Source organism: Salvia splendens, chromosome 11, assembly GCF_004379255.2.
Source record: "Salvia splendens isolate huo1 chromosome 11, SspV2, whole genome shotgun sequence".
Lineage (NCBI taxonomy): Eukaryota > Viridiplantae > Streptophyta > Magnoliopsida > Lamiales > Lamiaceae > Salvia > Salvia splendens.
The window spans coordinates 2,881,374-2,896,972 of record NC_056042.1 but is presented as its reverse complement, the minus strand read 5'-3'; the positions used below and the strand labels follow the sequence as shown (position 1 = coordinate 2,896,972).

Sequence of the window (15,599 nt, the reverse complement as noted above, 5' to 3'; positions counted from 1 at the left end):
TTATAGAATATATGACTTGGAGGCTAAGCAAGTTATTATTTTGGTTTTATTTATTTCCTAGTTAGTATAATTAGTAGGTGGAAAAATATTAATTATTTTTCCTTCTACAAATTAGGGTTTCTCTTTTTTGCTCATTTTCCTTATAGTTATTTTTGCGTATTATCTTTTTAGTTATTTTCTTTCCATAAGTTTAAGATTTTCCTTTGCCTATATAAATGCCTCATTGTTGAACTTAAAAGACAGACTTTGAATATATATATTATTACATTGAGTTTTTATACTCCGAAGTTCTCAATTAGTTGAGTTCTTTTTATATATCAGTTAATCATTCTCATACGTTTCTACCAGTTCTGCATTATTTGGTATCAGAGTCAGGTTCATTATCAATGGCTGAACATAGATATGGCGGCAGACGTGGCGATGCTCGTGGCGGCAATCGTGGTGGGGGATGTGGAGATCTCCCAAACGAAGAGGCTGCACGACAGCGTGATCTGCTCGACATTGAGAACGATGATCTGAGACAACAGGTTCGAGACCTCCAGCGCGATATCGAGAACGGTGATCTGCGACAACAGGTTCGAGACCTACAACGACGATTGGCGCGACTGGAGAAGCGTTGGGGGAAATACAGCCTGATGAGGTCTATTGCGTCGGAGCGTCATTCGATGGGCGATCCATTATTCAGCGACGTCTTCACATCATATGATGCGGATGAACCGTCGAAGAATAGTAATAGCAATATATTTTCGATGTCGGTGTATGATACGCCTGTATACGATGAGGATATATTCTATGAGCTCCCCAAACCACCGAAGAATAGTAACAACAATATATTATCGATGGCGGTGTATGATAAACCTGTATACGACGAGGATATATTGTCGATGCCGGTGTATGATAAGCCCGTATACGACGAGGTTGAAGGGGGAAACCGCCTCCTGGGGTTCATGTTTGGGAATGATGACGGTGCTGGTGATCTTCAAGGAAAGAAAACAGAGTTGCTGGCGAAGAAACTCTACATCGGTGATGCTGTGAATTCAAATTGCTTGGAGGTTACACCATCTGTTGTTAACATACTTATTGTCCCTTTGGTCAGTGGATATGGAGATTCTATGAACAATCAGCATGATCTGTATAGACCAAGTGAATTCCATAGTGCAAGAGTTGATTGGATCAATAAAGAGATATCGTTCCCCGCACTTAGGCATGCACAAACCGACCCGGCCGGGCGGTTAACCGCCGGTTCGGGCACGCCGGTTCATGAACCGGAACCGGGCCCAGAACCGGCGGGTTGAACCGGCAGAAGGGTTGAAGGGTCGGAAGGGTCGGTTCAGGTTCGGCAATATATTTCCTAGTTAGTATAATTAGTAGATGGAAAAATATTAATTATTTTTCCTTCTACAAATTAAATTAGGTTTCTCTTTTTTACTCATTTTTGCGTATTATCTTTTTAGTTATTTTCTTTCCATGAGTTTATGATTTCCCTTTGCCTATATAAAGGCCTCATTGTTGAACTTAAAAGACAGACTTTAAATATGTAATTTTACATTGAGTTTTTATACTCTGATGTTCTCAATTAGTTAAGTTCTTTTTATATACTCCCTCCGTCCCGAGCTACTCGCTCATTTCCTTTTCGGCACGGAGATTAAGGAATGAGTGTATAGGAAAGTCAAAAATGACAGCTGTAGGTGAAAATTTTTACTAAAAATGGAAAGAGTGCAAGTAACTTGGGACGCCCAAAAAGGAAATACGTGCGAGTAGTGCGGGACGGAGGGAGTATCAGTTAATCATTCTCATACGTTTCTACCAATTCTGCATTATATACTTTGTGATATCACATATTAATAAATCAACTAACTGATATGGTTCTTAGTTATTATTTTAATGAATGAACTAACATGATCGGCATATTGTATAGGTTTAATAGTTATTTAAATCATGAACTTTTGTCAAATTCTAGTTAGCCCTACAAAGTTTGAGATCTGAATATTAAATCATAAAATTTCAACTTTTCTCATTTGTCTCATCTATATACAAAATATCGTCTTTTGATAATGTTCAAAATGACGTATTTATTAAAATAAGAAAGATAAAGGTTAACTTTGAAGGGACTGCGGAATCGTTTATTAAATTGCAAGCATGATCAAAATTAGTAAGTTAATACATAAACATAACATAAGAAATACAAATGTATACATTCATACAAAATTATTACACAGTTATTAATTATTTTTATATTTATTGATTAATAAAGATCTTTTTTATTGTAGTTCTACTCCCGAGGTCTTGCTCATATAGAACTTTAATTAGCACGATAAAAAAATACGTATATTTTAAGCAACTCGAATTAAAGTATCGTATGTGCACATGCAGAAAATAACTAATTATTAGCGTATAAAGTTATACTTGGTCGTTAATATTAGTAGTGGCTTCTTGATGGAAATGAATAGTACTATTATTAAATATACATGCATCATGCATGCATGAATGGTCTATTTATTTAAGTGAACATGGGAAAAGAAAATTTCCATTATATGAGAATAATTTACTAACAAATACCACCAATCATCATTTTCTTATAGTATAACAACCTATCGAAAACGAAATATAATAGTTTCCGCCAAAAAGAAAAATAAGAATATCGCTTGAAGCTGTCTAAATTAACTCGAAAAAAAAAAAAAAAGACCATGAATGTATAAAAAGGCTTAATTAATACTCCCTGTCTAGTTATGTTTTGAGATATAGTTTTCGATTGGGACGAATGGCATTCCTCAAAGCCACCTAAAACATTTTTAAAAAGTCATGTTGAAAATAAACTAACTGGGAGGAACTCCGGGTACAAGGAAAGAAAAGAAACAAGATTACCTATGGTTCTAAAATAAACGATACAGTATATTGACTCGACATCACTGATACGATCATTTGTCAGCACATCTTGCAAGACGCAAAAGAATTAATTCAAGGATGTATCGCGGGGCAAATCTCCTTTGGCAGTGTGGTAAGTGCTGCGTTAGCATTATCCGCCTACTGCCAAAGGAGTAATTACCCAGTAATGCATCCCTAATTTCACAAGGCTCCGTTTCCTGATGAAGAGTCGAGAGCCATTTCCTGTATATTTATAGTTGTACCTAAATACACGGTCTTTCCAAACCTATATTTCAAGCATATTCTTACTCCTCAGGAATAAACTATTCGTTTCTACACATGGAGATAGCAAAGAGTTTTTTTTTTTATGTTCATTGCATATAACATAGTACAAGACAGTCTTAATCTTTTCTACGTGCGGTTACAATTTAATTTAGCATACTTTAGTTTATGTGAATCGGATGTGATTTGATGCTTGATTCCAATTTGACTCATGTCGACTATTGGAATTTATAATGTCATCTTCACACGATTATGTCTATAATAAACACCATAAGCCATCCGTATATACATACTAAAATAATAATGCAAGGAGACAAGTTTACTTTTCATGATTGAATCATTGATATTTACGTTACATGATTTCTCAAATTCCACCATTTCAAAGGGATATGGTTCAACCCAAAATTAGCCCAAATGGAAACTATTATCAAGGAACTTGAAATATCCCAAAGCTCTAATCCCTTTAAGTCTATTTAGGTTAATCCTCAAAGTAAATGCCCTAGCCCTACTGATGTTAAGGATGAAAGGGAACTTATTCATGAAGTCCCAAACTTCATGTTACTTATTAAGGAAATCGAAGAGGGTCTGATTCCTTATATGTAAGAAAGCAAAAAACCAAAGGATCTGATTCCTTAAGACATGGCAAAATAAGCTCAATGTAAAAGAGCATATCCATGGGAGAAAAAAAAGGAGAGTGAAGGTGAGAACTTTTTTTGTAATTACCATGACCCCAAAGAAAAGCAAAGGGTGAAAACCAAAAAGGATCGGAATCGACTGGAAGCATATGCTATGTCCTCATCCAAGTTCAACATAAGCATATGCCACTGAAGGTGCTTAGTTAGGTCCTATATAAAGGCTGGACATCAACTCTCATGACTTATATTTGGATCGACTCTTAGAAAGATAATAATGATGTGGGGCGAATAACAGGGCGATCCTCCTTGGGCAGGAAGAACATGCACATGCATTCTTGTTTCTTTGCCAAAGGAGAATTGCCCTGCCATTCAATCCCACAATGCAGCACCGCTAAACCAGCGGTTTCCTTCAATTGGAGCGTGTGAATGGTGATTAACTATTTTTAGTTCTACTCTTCAACTTAAGTTGACAGATGCTTTGGTGACTGCCCACCATCCAGAAAGCCTGACCAATAAGGAAGCTAGCTTTTTCAAGTTCTTACAGTCCTACAACTCTGGTTGCTTGATGGAGCAACTTGGCTACTAGTTAAACGATGTCATCACAATTCGGCACTCACTATGTTATATTGTATCATCACAATTCTTCAAGAGTTTCTACATATTGATTGTCGGAAAACATTGTCAATTTCCTCTACAGTTTATTCTCTATCAGTCAATGGAATCACTAGGGGTCACTAAAAAACCAGTCCTAATATGTCTCTCAACGATCAGTTGAGTCCTTCTAAACAGTCCCACAGTAAATATTTGAAACAATAAAGTGGTGTCATTAAAGTATCATGCAAATAAGAAAAAACCTGAAATGCTGGCACAATTTGAAGCCCTTCACATGTATGATCAACCACCTAAGTAATTTTCCAATCACAAAGAGAATTGTTTTTTTTAGAGGGAAGGAAAGAAAAGGTTAAGTTAGAAAATTAGTACTACAAGTAATTGCTATCGATCTACTGAATCATTAATTTTCGGATGTCTCAAAGGGACTGTGGAGTACTTTTTTGTTGTATTCCTGTTCGTGCTCATATATTTTTTCCCTCAAGTTGTAATTTTATGATCCAACAGTGCTTATTTATATGTTTCGTTTAAGCTTCATGTCTCATTGAGCATCGGGAAATCTCAGCACTACAATTCCAGAATGTACCTCATATTTAAGTGTTTGAATGAAGGAACTAAACAAGAATTAATGTAGGTCCCTTATCACCTAACCTGAATTTTAATAAATTTATATCAGCACTAAGATTTCACATAATACATTATACGGAAGAGGAGCATCCGAAACAATTAAGTTTAGGGAGATTGAGAGCATGTACTATTACAAATGATAAGATAGATGATTGAATATTTTTATCTTTATGACTAGGATTTCTCTAATCTCACATTTTCAATGAGATATGAATCAAACAAAATTAGCACAAAACGAAATAACTTAATTAAAGCCTTGATATTCCAAAACACCAATCTTTCAAAATAAACAAGAGACTAGTCTATCCTTTTTTCTCTATATAAGTTAATGTAACCTATTGTACTCGCCTTCTATTTTCACCAAGGACATGATCTTGATGCCGTCATAAGTTTATACGATAATGTCATCATATTTTCTAAGCAGTTTGTACTTGTGAAAATATCTACTGCTTATCCTATCTGTTACATCAACTACGTTGAAATCATATCCTATCAAATGATTAATGTTTGTATAATTGTATTGATATTTTTGATCAAATGGATTTTGCATGTCAGTACTTTTATGTATACGTACTACATCACTGCTTCTTTTTAGGACAATGTATCAAACAAACATTAATGGTCTGGATTGATTTTTTATTACCACGATAAAAATAATACTATTATTCGTTTATTTTAAGTAGCTCGCATGTATTCCAAGTATCATAATAATCATATTCATACATGTATATACAGAAAATAATTAATGAATGCACTTGATCGTTAATATTAGTAGTGGCTTCTTGATGTATATGATGAATGTAACTTTCTAGCTTATTTGATGTTTTCTTACAGTATAACGAGTTAACGACCAACCTATCGGAAACGAAATACAAAGCTACTACTAAATAGTTTCCACTAAAAAAGAACAGAATCTGAATATCTGAGCTTCTGAAAAATTGAAAATAAATTAACTAAAGTATGTTATGAAGATATAAAAATGCTTAACTAACATTTATGTTTTCAAATAAGACTTCTATTGGGAAGAAAAAGCATTCTTCAAAGCCATCTAAAACATATTTTCAAAAATCCTGGTAAAATCTGCAACGAGAAGAACTCCTCTTTTAGTGGGTTACGAGGAAAAAAAGAGAGAGAAAGAAGGATTGAAGTTCACTGCATTTTTCCAGATACTTATATATTAAAAATTAAATTGAAATCGACAGCTATAGCCTATAGTTCTAAAATAAACCACATCTATTGACTCGACGACACTGTAGTCTATATATATTACCTCATTTTGTGAAGACATCTTAAAAACCAAAGATATAGAATAATTAATATAAGGATGTATCGCGGGGCAAATCTCCTTTGGCAGTGTGCAGAGTGCAAAGTTAGCATCATCCGCCTACTGCCAAAGGAGTAATTACCCAGTAATGCATCCCTATTTTCGCAATGCTCCATTTTCTGATGAATAGTTGTGAGCCATTTCCTCAATATTTATAGTTGTACCTAAATACACACGGTTTCTCCACAGCTATGTTTCAGGCATATTCTTACTCACCAGGAATAAACTGTTCGTTTCGAAGCACACATGGAATAGCAAAGAGTATGCAATATTTTTCTGTTTGGCATAAATCTAAATTTCGTTGGCTGGTGATTTTTGGAATCTAATAGGCAATCCGACGACGTATTAGCATTTAGAACAAATTGACAAGAGTTATCATTTACTAATATCGAATTTCAAGTGCTGATCGATCTGTTGCGTCCATAGACATAAAGTCAACCATAATATATTTGGTTGCAATAGTATAAGATAAATAGTACTAGTACAAGACAATCGTAATCTATCTAGGTGGTTATGATTTAATTTAGCTTACTTTAGTTTATGTGAATCAGATGTGATTTGATGCTTGATTCCAAGAAGACTCATGTCGGCTACTGGAATTTAACAGGTCGTTATCACAAGATTATGTCTATAATATCCATTATTTACGTACATCATATATTATGATGAGATCAGTTTTATTATACAGCATAAACTATCCCTATATACGTACTAAAATATTAATAAAAGAATACATTTATTTTGCATGATTGAGTTTTTTTTATCTTCGTTACTGTGGATTTCACAAATTCCACCATTTTAATGAGATATGAATCAAATCACAATTAGATCAAATAACAACGATTATCAAGGACACTGAAATATTCCAAAGTTCTAATCCTCAAAAGTAAATTCCCCTACTAATGTTAAGGTTGAATGGGCACCCATTCATCAAGTCACAAACTCAAGTTTAAATGATGCTAAGGAATCCGAAGAGGTTGATTTTCCTACAGACAAGAATAATCTTTCTTAATTTTTTACTGCATGTGTGTTGTTAATGAAATTAAACGTAGCGCCTGGTGAGGAAAAATTAACGACATAAGAATGGGGAATCTTATTATATGTAAGAAGGCAAACAACTAAGAATCTGATTCCTTACGACACGGAAAAATAAGATCAATGTAAAAACGCATATTCATGGAAGAAAAAAAAAGGGGGTTGGGGGGAGTGAAGGTGAGAACTTTTTTAATTACCATGACCCTAAAGAAAAGTAAAGGGTGAAAAAACAAAAGGATCAGCATAGAATGGAAGCATATGCTATGTCCTCATTCAAGTTCAACATAAGCATATGCCATTGAAGGTGCTTAGCTAGGTCCTATATAGGCTGGACATCAATTCTCCCAACTTATATTTGGATCGGGTTGAAGAAAGATAATAATGATGTGGGGCGAATAACAGTGCGATCCTCCTTTGGCAGGAAGAACATGCACATGCATACTAGTTTCTTTGCCAAAGGAGAATTGCCCTGCCATTCAATCCCACAATGCTGCACTACAGATTACAGAATCAATGGCTTTATTCTACTGGTGTGCGTGATGGGTGATTAATTATTTCAAGTCCTATTCTTCAACTTAGGTCAGACATGATTCTGGTGACTTTTCCCACCATCCAGAAAGTATGGACAAGCAAGAAGCTAGCTAATATGAGTTTGTGCAGTCCTACAATTATTGTTGGTTACTAGTTCATCTGCAGCACTCAATGTTATATTATACTATCACAATTCTTCAAGTGTTTCTACATATTGACTGTTAGAAACCAGTGTTATTTCCTTTACAGTCTTGTGTCTACAGTTAATTCTCTATCAGCCAGTTGAGTCACTTGGGGGGGGGGGTCACTAAAAACCAAGTTAAATAAGTAAACATGCAATGTCCTAATATATATCTCAACTATCACTTGAGTTCTTCTAAACAATGCCACAGTAAAAATTTGAAACAATAAAGTGGTGCCGATAAAGTATCATGCAAATAAAAAACCTGAAAAGGTGGCACAATCTGGAGTCCCTGACATGAACAATTAACCACCTAAGTAATCGTCCAATCACAGTGAGCTTGGTATCTGTATGTCCAAATCCAATAAATGAATTTCACAAAGCTACTTAGTATAAGAAGCTGCAACTAAAGCACTGGTGAATAAGAAGCAAATCTATCTAGGCAGTTATGATCAAAATATCATACCAAGCAGAGAAGGACCTGAGCTTGCAATTATTCCTGACCGTGACGGTTAACCCTTAAACACCACTGCATCACAACAACATATTTAATCTTTAGTCATATAAATTTTGTAATTTACCATATATCCTCTTCTCTTTGATAGAACAATTTGCATCAATGCTCCCTATTTCAGTTTTCCTGACGTGGGATAAAAACAAGAACACAATTTTTGTGTAGAAAGTTAGAAACTAGATCATCCATGAGTCAGCATACCATATCTTGAATCTAAATTCACATACTAAATGAGAAATAACAAATCAAACATTTGTCTAGACAAGTAGGATTACATCCCAACTTCTGCAATACCGCCAAAGAAAGCAATAGGCCGCCACCAGAACAATAATACTCAGTGAAGGAGGAAATGCATGTGCAAATCAAATGTAAATACCCCTTAAAACCCCACCAAATCTGTAAAACATTGCTAACTGGAACTCCAAGACACGCCTCAAACTGCTACTTGATTAGCTGAAGAAAAGACTGATGACCGTAAATAGTTTTGTAGGACAATTAGTGAGCAAATCTCCTCTGGCAGACAGTCAAAGAAGGCATGGATCTCGTAAATCCTAAGCAGACGACTGTCCGCTGAAGGAGACTTCCCAATAATTCACCTGCACCAGAGATTCAATTACCCCTTGTCTAACATCACTCATAAGACCAAAGTAATGAATACAAAACTTAGCTTTTGTTTCTGTACTGTGTAGCATGTTCTGATAGATGCTTTATTAGAAGATTGGGATCATATTCAGGTAAGGCATAAGCATAGAACTCAGAATAATGCTTAGTTCCCTTATCTCTAATGGAGTTTTTTGAACAAAATCTGAATCCCAGGTCACAGGATTTGATTTGTTGTGTTTAAGCAGCCCAACCTTTTAAGAATGGTTATAATATGAAAACAAAAGTCTGAGTGAGTATCTCTGAGGTGATATGTGCGCGTTTGAAATCATGAGAAAGAGATTATCCAAGTTATACATCTGATAAGTGAGGAAGGATGTCGCATTTTCAGTGGAAGTCATATTACAACATGGCAATTCATCATATTCTATGTGATCATCAACATGCTTCAGCTAAATTACAACCTAGGCATACCAAGGAATTAGAGAGCTCAATGATTGCTACAGTTAAATGCTACTCCAATACAATTCAGGAGAATGTGTTTTGTTTTATACTCAGATGATGCCATTTCTTTGAATCGGCACTAAGACTATGGATGGTCTAACCAAACTTTTACTCGAACATGTGAGTGCATAAGTTGGACTATGCATATACCTAACTACAGTGTAAATTAAGTCCAATCCTCTTAAGCAAAAACTAATATTCAAGGAAGTAAGTGTTGTCATCCAGTGAACATTAAGCTATGGACAAACCTTATTAACAATGCTTCAAGCAACTTATCATGAGCTTTCTGTTGGATTTCTTGATAAGTGCAGTCCAGCACTATTTTTTATTCCTTGGTGAAGATAAACCAAGACCCGCAAGGGGACCTTGAATGCAACATAAAAGGTGAAAGAAGGCTTAGAGGCATTGTTCCATGGCATATACCATTAAATTCCTAGAGAATATCCACGTAATAAGGCGCGAATATTTTGAGATTACCCCTCCCTCCACCCCCGCTGAAGCTTAACAGACTCCAAAGTGCAAACAGTACACGCAATGGAGAACGATGAGAATGTGCTTCTCCTTTGGCAGAATAATGCCATTGTGTGTGAAATTGAAACTAATTCTGCCAAAGGAGAATTGCTCGCCATTCTACATTTCCATAATTGTGTTGAATACTCTCTATTATCAAGCAAGTTCATAGATCGAAATTTATATGAATCGGTAGAAATTGGTAACAGAAATCGACTAAGGTCAAGAAGGACTTGGCAATGCCAAAATTACCCAATTATTACGCAATGGAGCTGAGATTTAGGTTCATATATTAAACACTATGCGTGTATCTATACCAAATTCAACAACTACAAATTCGCGTGCTTCCGTAATCGTCTGATTTCTGAATCATGTTATCACGAATATTTTAAGCTAAATGAGCAGTTGCTAGGCAGCATGAGATCTTGAATTCAGAAAGGAAACAATTGCAGAAGAATGAAAACGTGAACTGAAGCAGAAAATGTATAAACAGTAGTAAAATTTGTCAAGAAATTTACCGCGAAGTCTCATATTTCCGAATATTCACCATGCCCGTCCTCAATCTCACCACATTTCACATCTCTTTCTTACTTTATTAATTTCTCCCTTAAAATTCGTATCATATAAATTTATCTATCACATCTCTTTCTTACTTTATTAATTTCTCCCTTAAATTCGTATCATATAAATTTATCTATCTTTTGGGGATGGAGAGAGTAATAGTACTAGATCATAGGAATATCTAAATTTATCTCCAAATTGATGTTGAGAGACTAGGGGTAAAATATCTTTTTAAAAGAATTAGATTATCACCTGAGTCGGTTGTTCCAGAATCGGTGGCATCACAATAGTCTATATCAACCATAAAATTCATATCAAATCACATGGGCTTATTCCTTCATGGGCTTTATGATAGCTAGACTTAAATGGGCCAAACTTCAACATATCCAGAAAATGGACCCGATCCGAGATTGCCTTCCGTTTTCACAATCTGAACCCAGTCACTAACACAATCGATATACTCATACAACACACATATATAGAGAGAGAGAGAGATAATCTTTAATTAGCGGTTGTGAATAAATTGTATCGAATTGAAATGAAGCCAAATAGAATGTTGCCAATTATGTATCACGAGTCCTTAAGCTTAAAGCAAGAGGAGTAAGTATGGGTCATGTGAATATTATCCACATATATGGACGAACAAAAAAGTTTAAACTTCTTATACTACGTTTTTAGACAAAGTTATATACATATGTACTATGTATGTATATATTCCTTGAGTGGTGAAGTAATGCAAGAGAGAGAGAGAGATATGTTAATAAGATAGAGACAAAGAAGAGGATGGGGATATTAGCTTAGTGAAATATGAAGAAAAGGAGTAGACAGAAAGTGATCTAAGGCCTAAAAAGGGGGGCGGAGGAAAGGGTTTATTTACCACTCACACTAAACAACAAAATTTATGTTTTATTGTTTACTCATAAATTCTCATATTTCCACTGCAGTCAGCAATTTTTTGGTGAATCGTAAAACAGATAAACAAAATATCAAGACGACAGGTCTTGTCAAATTCGTATCTATACTCCTTGTTTCTCTCTTACTACTTTTCTATACACAACACTTGAAATATTATTACTGTTGCTATCCACACTTTTTTCATTCTACTTTCTACAATAAACATATGGGATTTCTTGATAATTATTGTGTTTAATTAATCATATTGCAGATGAGAAAATTGCCAGATTTTGGTGTGCGGAAAAAAGCATTCTTAAGTTTAGGACATACAACGACGTATTTATTAAAAAAAAGTTTCTGGGACGATTTATATAGCTTAAATTTAAGTGATGAATTTAGAAATACAAATTAACATATACGGAGTATAATTACTTGAATAAAAAATGTATTTCAGCAAATTCTTTTAGTGTAAAAACAATGGATTTTTTTTCACTTTAATATTTCTTGGGATCCTGCGTCTTATCTTTTGATGTTCATGCTTTCAATTTTTTCTATATTTATTCAATTTTAATATTCTGTTTTTAGTTTAATTTTATAATTGATAATTAGAGTTACTTACGACCAATTAGGACATATAATTGTTTTTAGCATTTAATTTGAATTTTGAGTTAAGAATAAATATTTGGGTGTGGAATAAATATAGTACGTATTTTAATCTACTATAATTTTTTAAAATTTAAATTCACTTTATAATTTTAATAATTATTTTTCATGATAAATTGTATTGGAATAATAATCATATTAATAAAACACGAGATGACATGATACCCTAAAAAAATAATACCTCCCAAATCTTCCAAAATAATCCACACACACCACAACCAAATTAAGTGTATCCTTCATCCCACTATATGAATCCATAGCAATATTCTCACAAATTCCCACAAGTCGACAAATTTCAACAAATCAATCGGTGAACTAATAATGCCAAATAAATAGAAATGAAGATTCAAAAAAAAAGAGAAAAAGAAGCGTAGTGGGAGCAGATAGTGGCTCTACTGTTAGGACCGCATGTGAATATTCAGACAAAGTGAAACCATTACCACGCCATACCAATAGCTGCAAGTAGAACAATTAGGGAAGCCACTCGTGATACTATCAAAAAAAGCACACACACCCACATGTATGTGTGTGTGTTTTAATTTTATATATGGTGTGACATGATTCTGAATTTCTGAGTCCCAGTCTACATGCCAAATTTGCTCTGTTTTTGTCACTCCAAATTCACCTTTAGGGCCTTACACTATAGATATTGATGCTTTTGGTGCATGTCTGCTTTAGTATGTGTGTATGTGTATATTTTATGTTGAGGTGTGATTTCCACTAATTGGCACTTACTATATTTTATTGGAGCATATATAGAATATTAGGGTTTCCTCCTTAGCTTGTTTATAAATTAATTATAACATTCTCCTCATAGGCAGGAGCATAGCCACTTGAGGAGGGTAGGGTGCAAATGCCCCCCTCAAAATATTTTTTTTACTATTTTCTTCTTCAGTTTTTGCAAAATTTTCAATTTCCTTCATAAATGCCCTCCCACAAACTCTAAAAATTTCTTTATAAATATAATTTTGCCCCTTCTGATTTGAATTCTTGGATCCACCCTTGCTCATAGGTTGATACAAGATCAATTATTTGAGAAAAGAGCGTCCTATGCAAATTTCTTCCATTAAAAAAATTACTACTACAATATATGGATTCGTATCTAAGCTTGATTTTTTAAAAGAATTTTTCATGGTTTAGGGTTTTCTTGTGATCGACATGTATGGCATTCCTATGCTTTTTAAATGTTCGTTTGGTATACCTAATTCCACCATTGAATTTGTTTTTTTGCTTAGAGTGATAAGAATACTCATTCTATCCCGAGACAAACTTCAAAAGGGATTAAAGTTTAAAGTGCAAAAAACACTCAATATAGATTAGTTCAAGATTTTACCATCAAATTTAGATATAGTGAAAAAATTGCATAGCTATTGTGTACCTAATTTCCCACAAATTACATTTTACCCAAATTGAATCTAATGTGGCATACCGAAATGACCAAAAGGGTGCCGTCTTGATCTGGTGGCGTGTCAGAATATCCAACTAGACTAAAAACGACATCTTTCATCAAGAAATACATAAAAATTTCAAGTCGATCCCATAGTATTAAAATTCACCTAATTAATCATCAATACTACATCGTTTTGATTTAATGTGCTGACTTGTCATTTCTATACTAATTTTGTCATGTCATGTTGATACGAGCATATCTTCGGGAATATCCCCCATATCTATATTATTTAGTTAGTTATTGATTTACCATATCTTTTCATATTTATTAGGATTATTTTCTTGTTCCTTAAGTTAGGGTATCCACTATTATAAATAGTGCACATTGTTATTCATTTGGATCATTCATTCAAGAAATATCAATTCATTTTATCCTTTATCGTTACTTTATCTTTTATTGTACTTTATTTTCCGTAAGTTCATCTCGTCAAACCCTAATTGACCGAGAACCCTAGGCTGCTCGACGGGAGGATCCCGCGAATGAACCTAACCGGAACCGATACGAGTACCCTCGTATCACATGTCATCTTCACATCATTTAAAATTGGTCAGGACACACCACATGATATTTAATTTTGCATAAGACTTGATCGTAGGAAATGGCTACACACTAAAAGATTACGAATTTTTTCAACACATTCAGAGTTGATACTTGAACCCACTTATAATTGAGTATTTTCGTCAGTTCGACTGTTTGATTAAATGAATGAAATGCAAAATGCAAATTAGCAATTGCATAAAATATTACCAATACTATACATTTTTTTCTTGTCTAGTGAAACGTGATAACATGATCTGTCGTTATCAAAGTGAATGATGGAATATATAATTTGTACTAATAATGAATGAGCTTTTCAAATTTATTACTAATAATTATAGAATGAGACGAGAGACATATGTCAGTACATATCTTGACATTCCGTGACTCCCAGAATTAATAGAACCCCACTTCCATTCTCCCTCTTTATAAAAACCATCCATCACCATTCCATTTACACAACACCAACTCCAACAATACACACGCTCACAGATAGAAAGATAGAAATGGCATGTAAAATTCACAGAAAAATTGCATTGCGCAGAAAGCTTCAAATTTTGAGAACTCTTACCAAATCCAAATCAGTAAGCCTCTTGCATTCCTTTATTGAATTCATGATTACATATATGATTAATTTCGGTTGTGTGTTTATTTAGGAGAAAAAGAGCTCCATCGTCACAGACACTTCTCTCTACATCAACAAATTGAAACTACAAGTCGAAGCAATCAAGAAAGAGTGCCAACGCCTTATAAATCAAATACATGTAAATCTCTCTCTCTCTCTCACTCACTCACACACACACATAGTAGGTTTTGAATGGATGGACAAAAAATGGTGCAGGAGGTGAGAGTGGAGAATGTTGGGGGAGGATTTCTAGCAGTGAGGGTGAGATGCAAGAAGGGAGAGCAAATTATGGGGTCGATTCTTGAAATGTTTGAAGAATTGAATTTGAATGTTGTGCAAGCGAGCATCACCTGCAAGAACTTCTTTGGAATGGAAGCCATTGTTGAAGCCGACATCGACGCCGCAGTCTTGAACAAGGCGATTTTTGACCTTGTCCGAATGCAGACACAAAATAGCACGTGAATAATGTGTTTCAAACTTTGTAAATTGTTCACTGCCTTCATTTTCATTGATTCAACAAGTTGGAGAAAGTTAATGTTTGTTTTAATTTCAAGTGTCTTGAATAATATATGGACTGGTTCTAATGTTGCAACTATAAGTGGATCCAAGCTCAGTTAATTTAAACTTTGATAAACGACAGAGTATCAACTTA

General features: G+C 34.4%; 1 protein-coding gene and 1 long non-coding RNA gene across 4 annotated transcripts; one reads left to right on the top strand and one right to left on the bottom strand.

The window, feature by feature from the left end:
- Positions 1-1,696: 1,696 nt before the first annotated feature.
- Positions 1,697-10,945, bottom strand: LOC121755125. Of its 3 annotated transcripts, XR_006040637.1 has the most exons (5): positions 10,736-10,945; positions 8,980-9,199; positions 8,556-8,618; positions 8,355-8,436; positions 1,697-4,684 (listed from the first exon to the last, which is right to left on the bottom strand). It is a non-coding gene; the product is annotated as an uncharacterized LOC121755125 (long non-coding RNA). The 3 variants fall into 3 exon arrangements; XR_006040635.1 differs by lacking the exon at positions 1,697-4,684 and having other exon boundaries at positions 8,275-8,436; XR_006040636.1 differs by lacking the exons at positions 1,697-4,684; positions 8,980-9,199 and having other exon boundaries at positions 8,275-8,436.
- A 3,810-nt stretch (positions 10,946-14,755) lies between these two features.
- LOC121755054 lies at positions 14,756-15,599 on the top strand. Its single transcript, XM_042150341.1, has 3 exons — positions 14,756-14,906; positions 14,979-15,086; positions 15,164-15,599. Exons 1-3 carry the CDS (start codon positions 14,829-14,831, stop codon positions 15,407-15,409), a joined length of 432 nt encoding a protein of 143 aa, XP_042006275.1. The 5' UTR covers positions 14,756-14,828; the 3' UTR covers positions 15,410-15,599.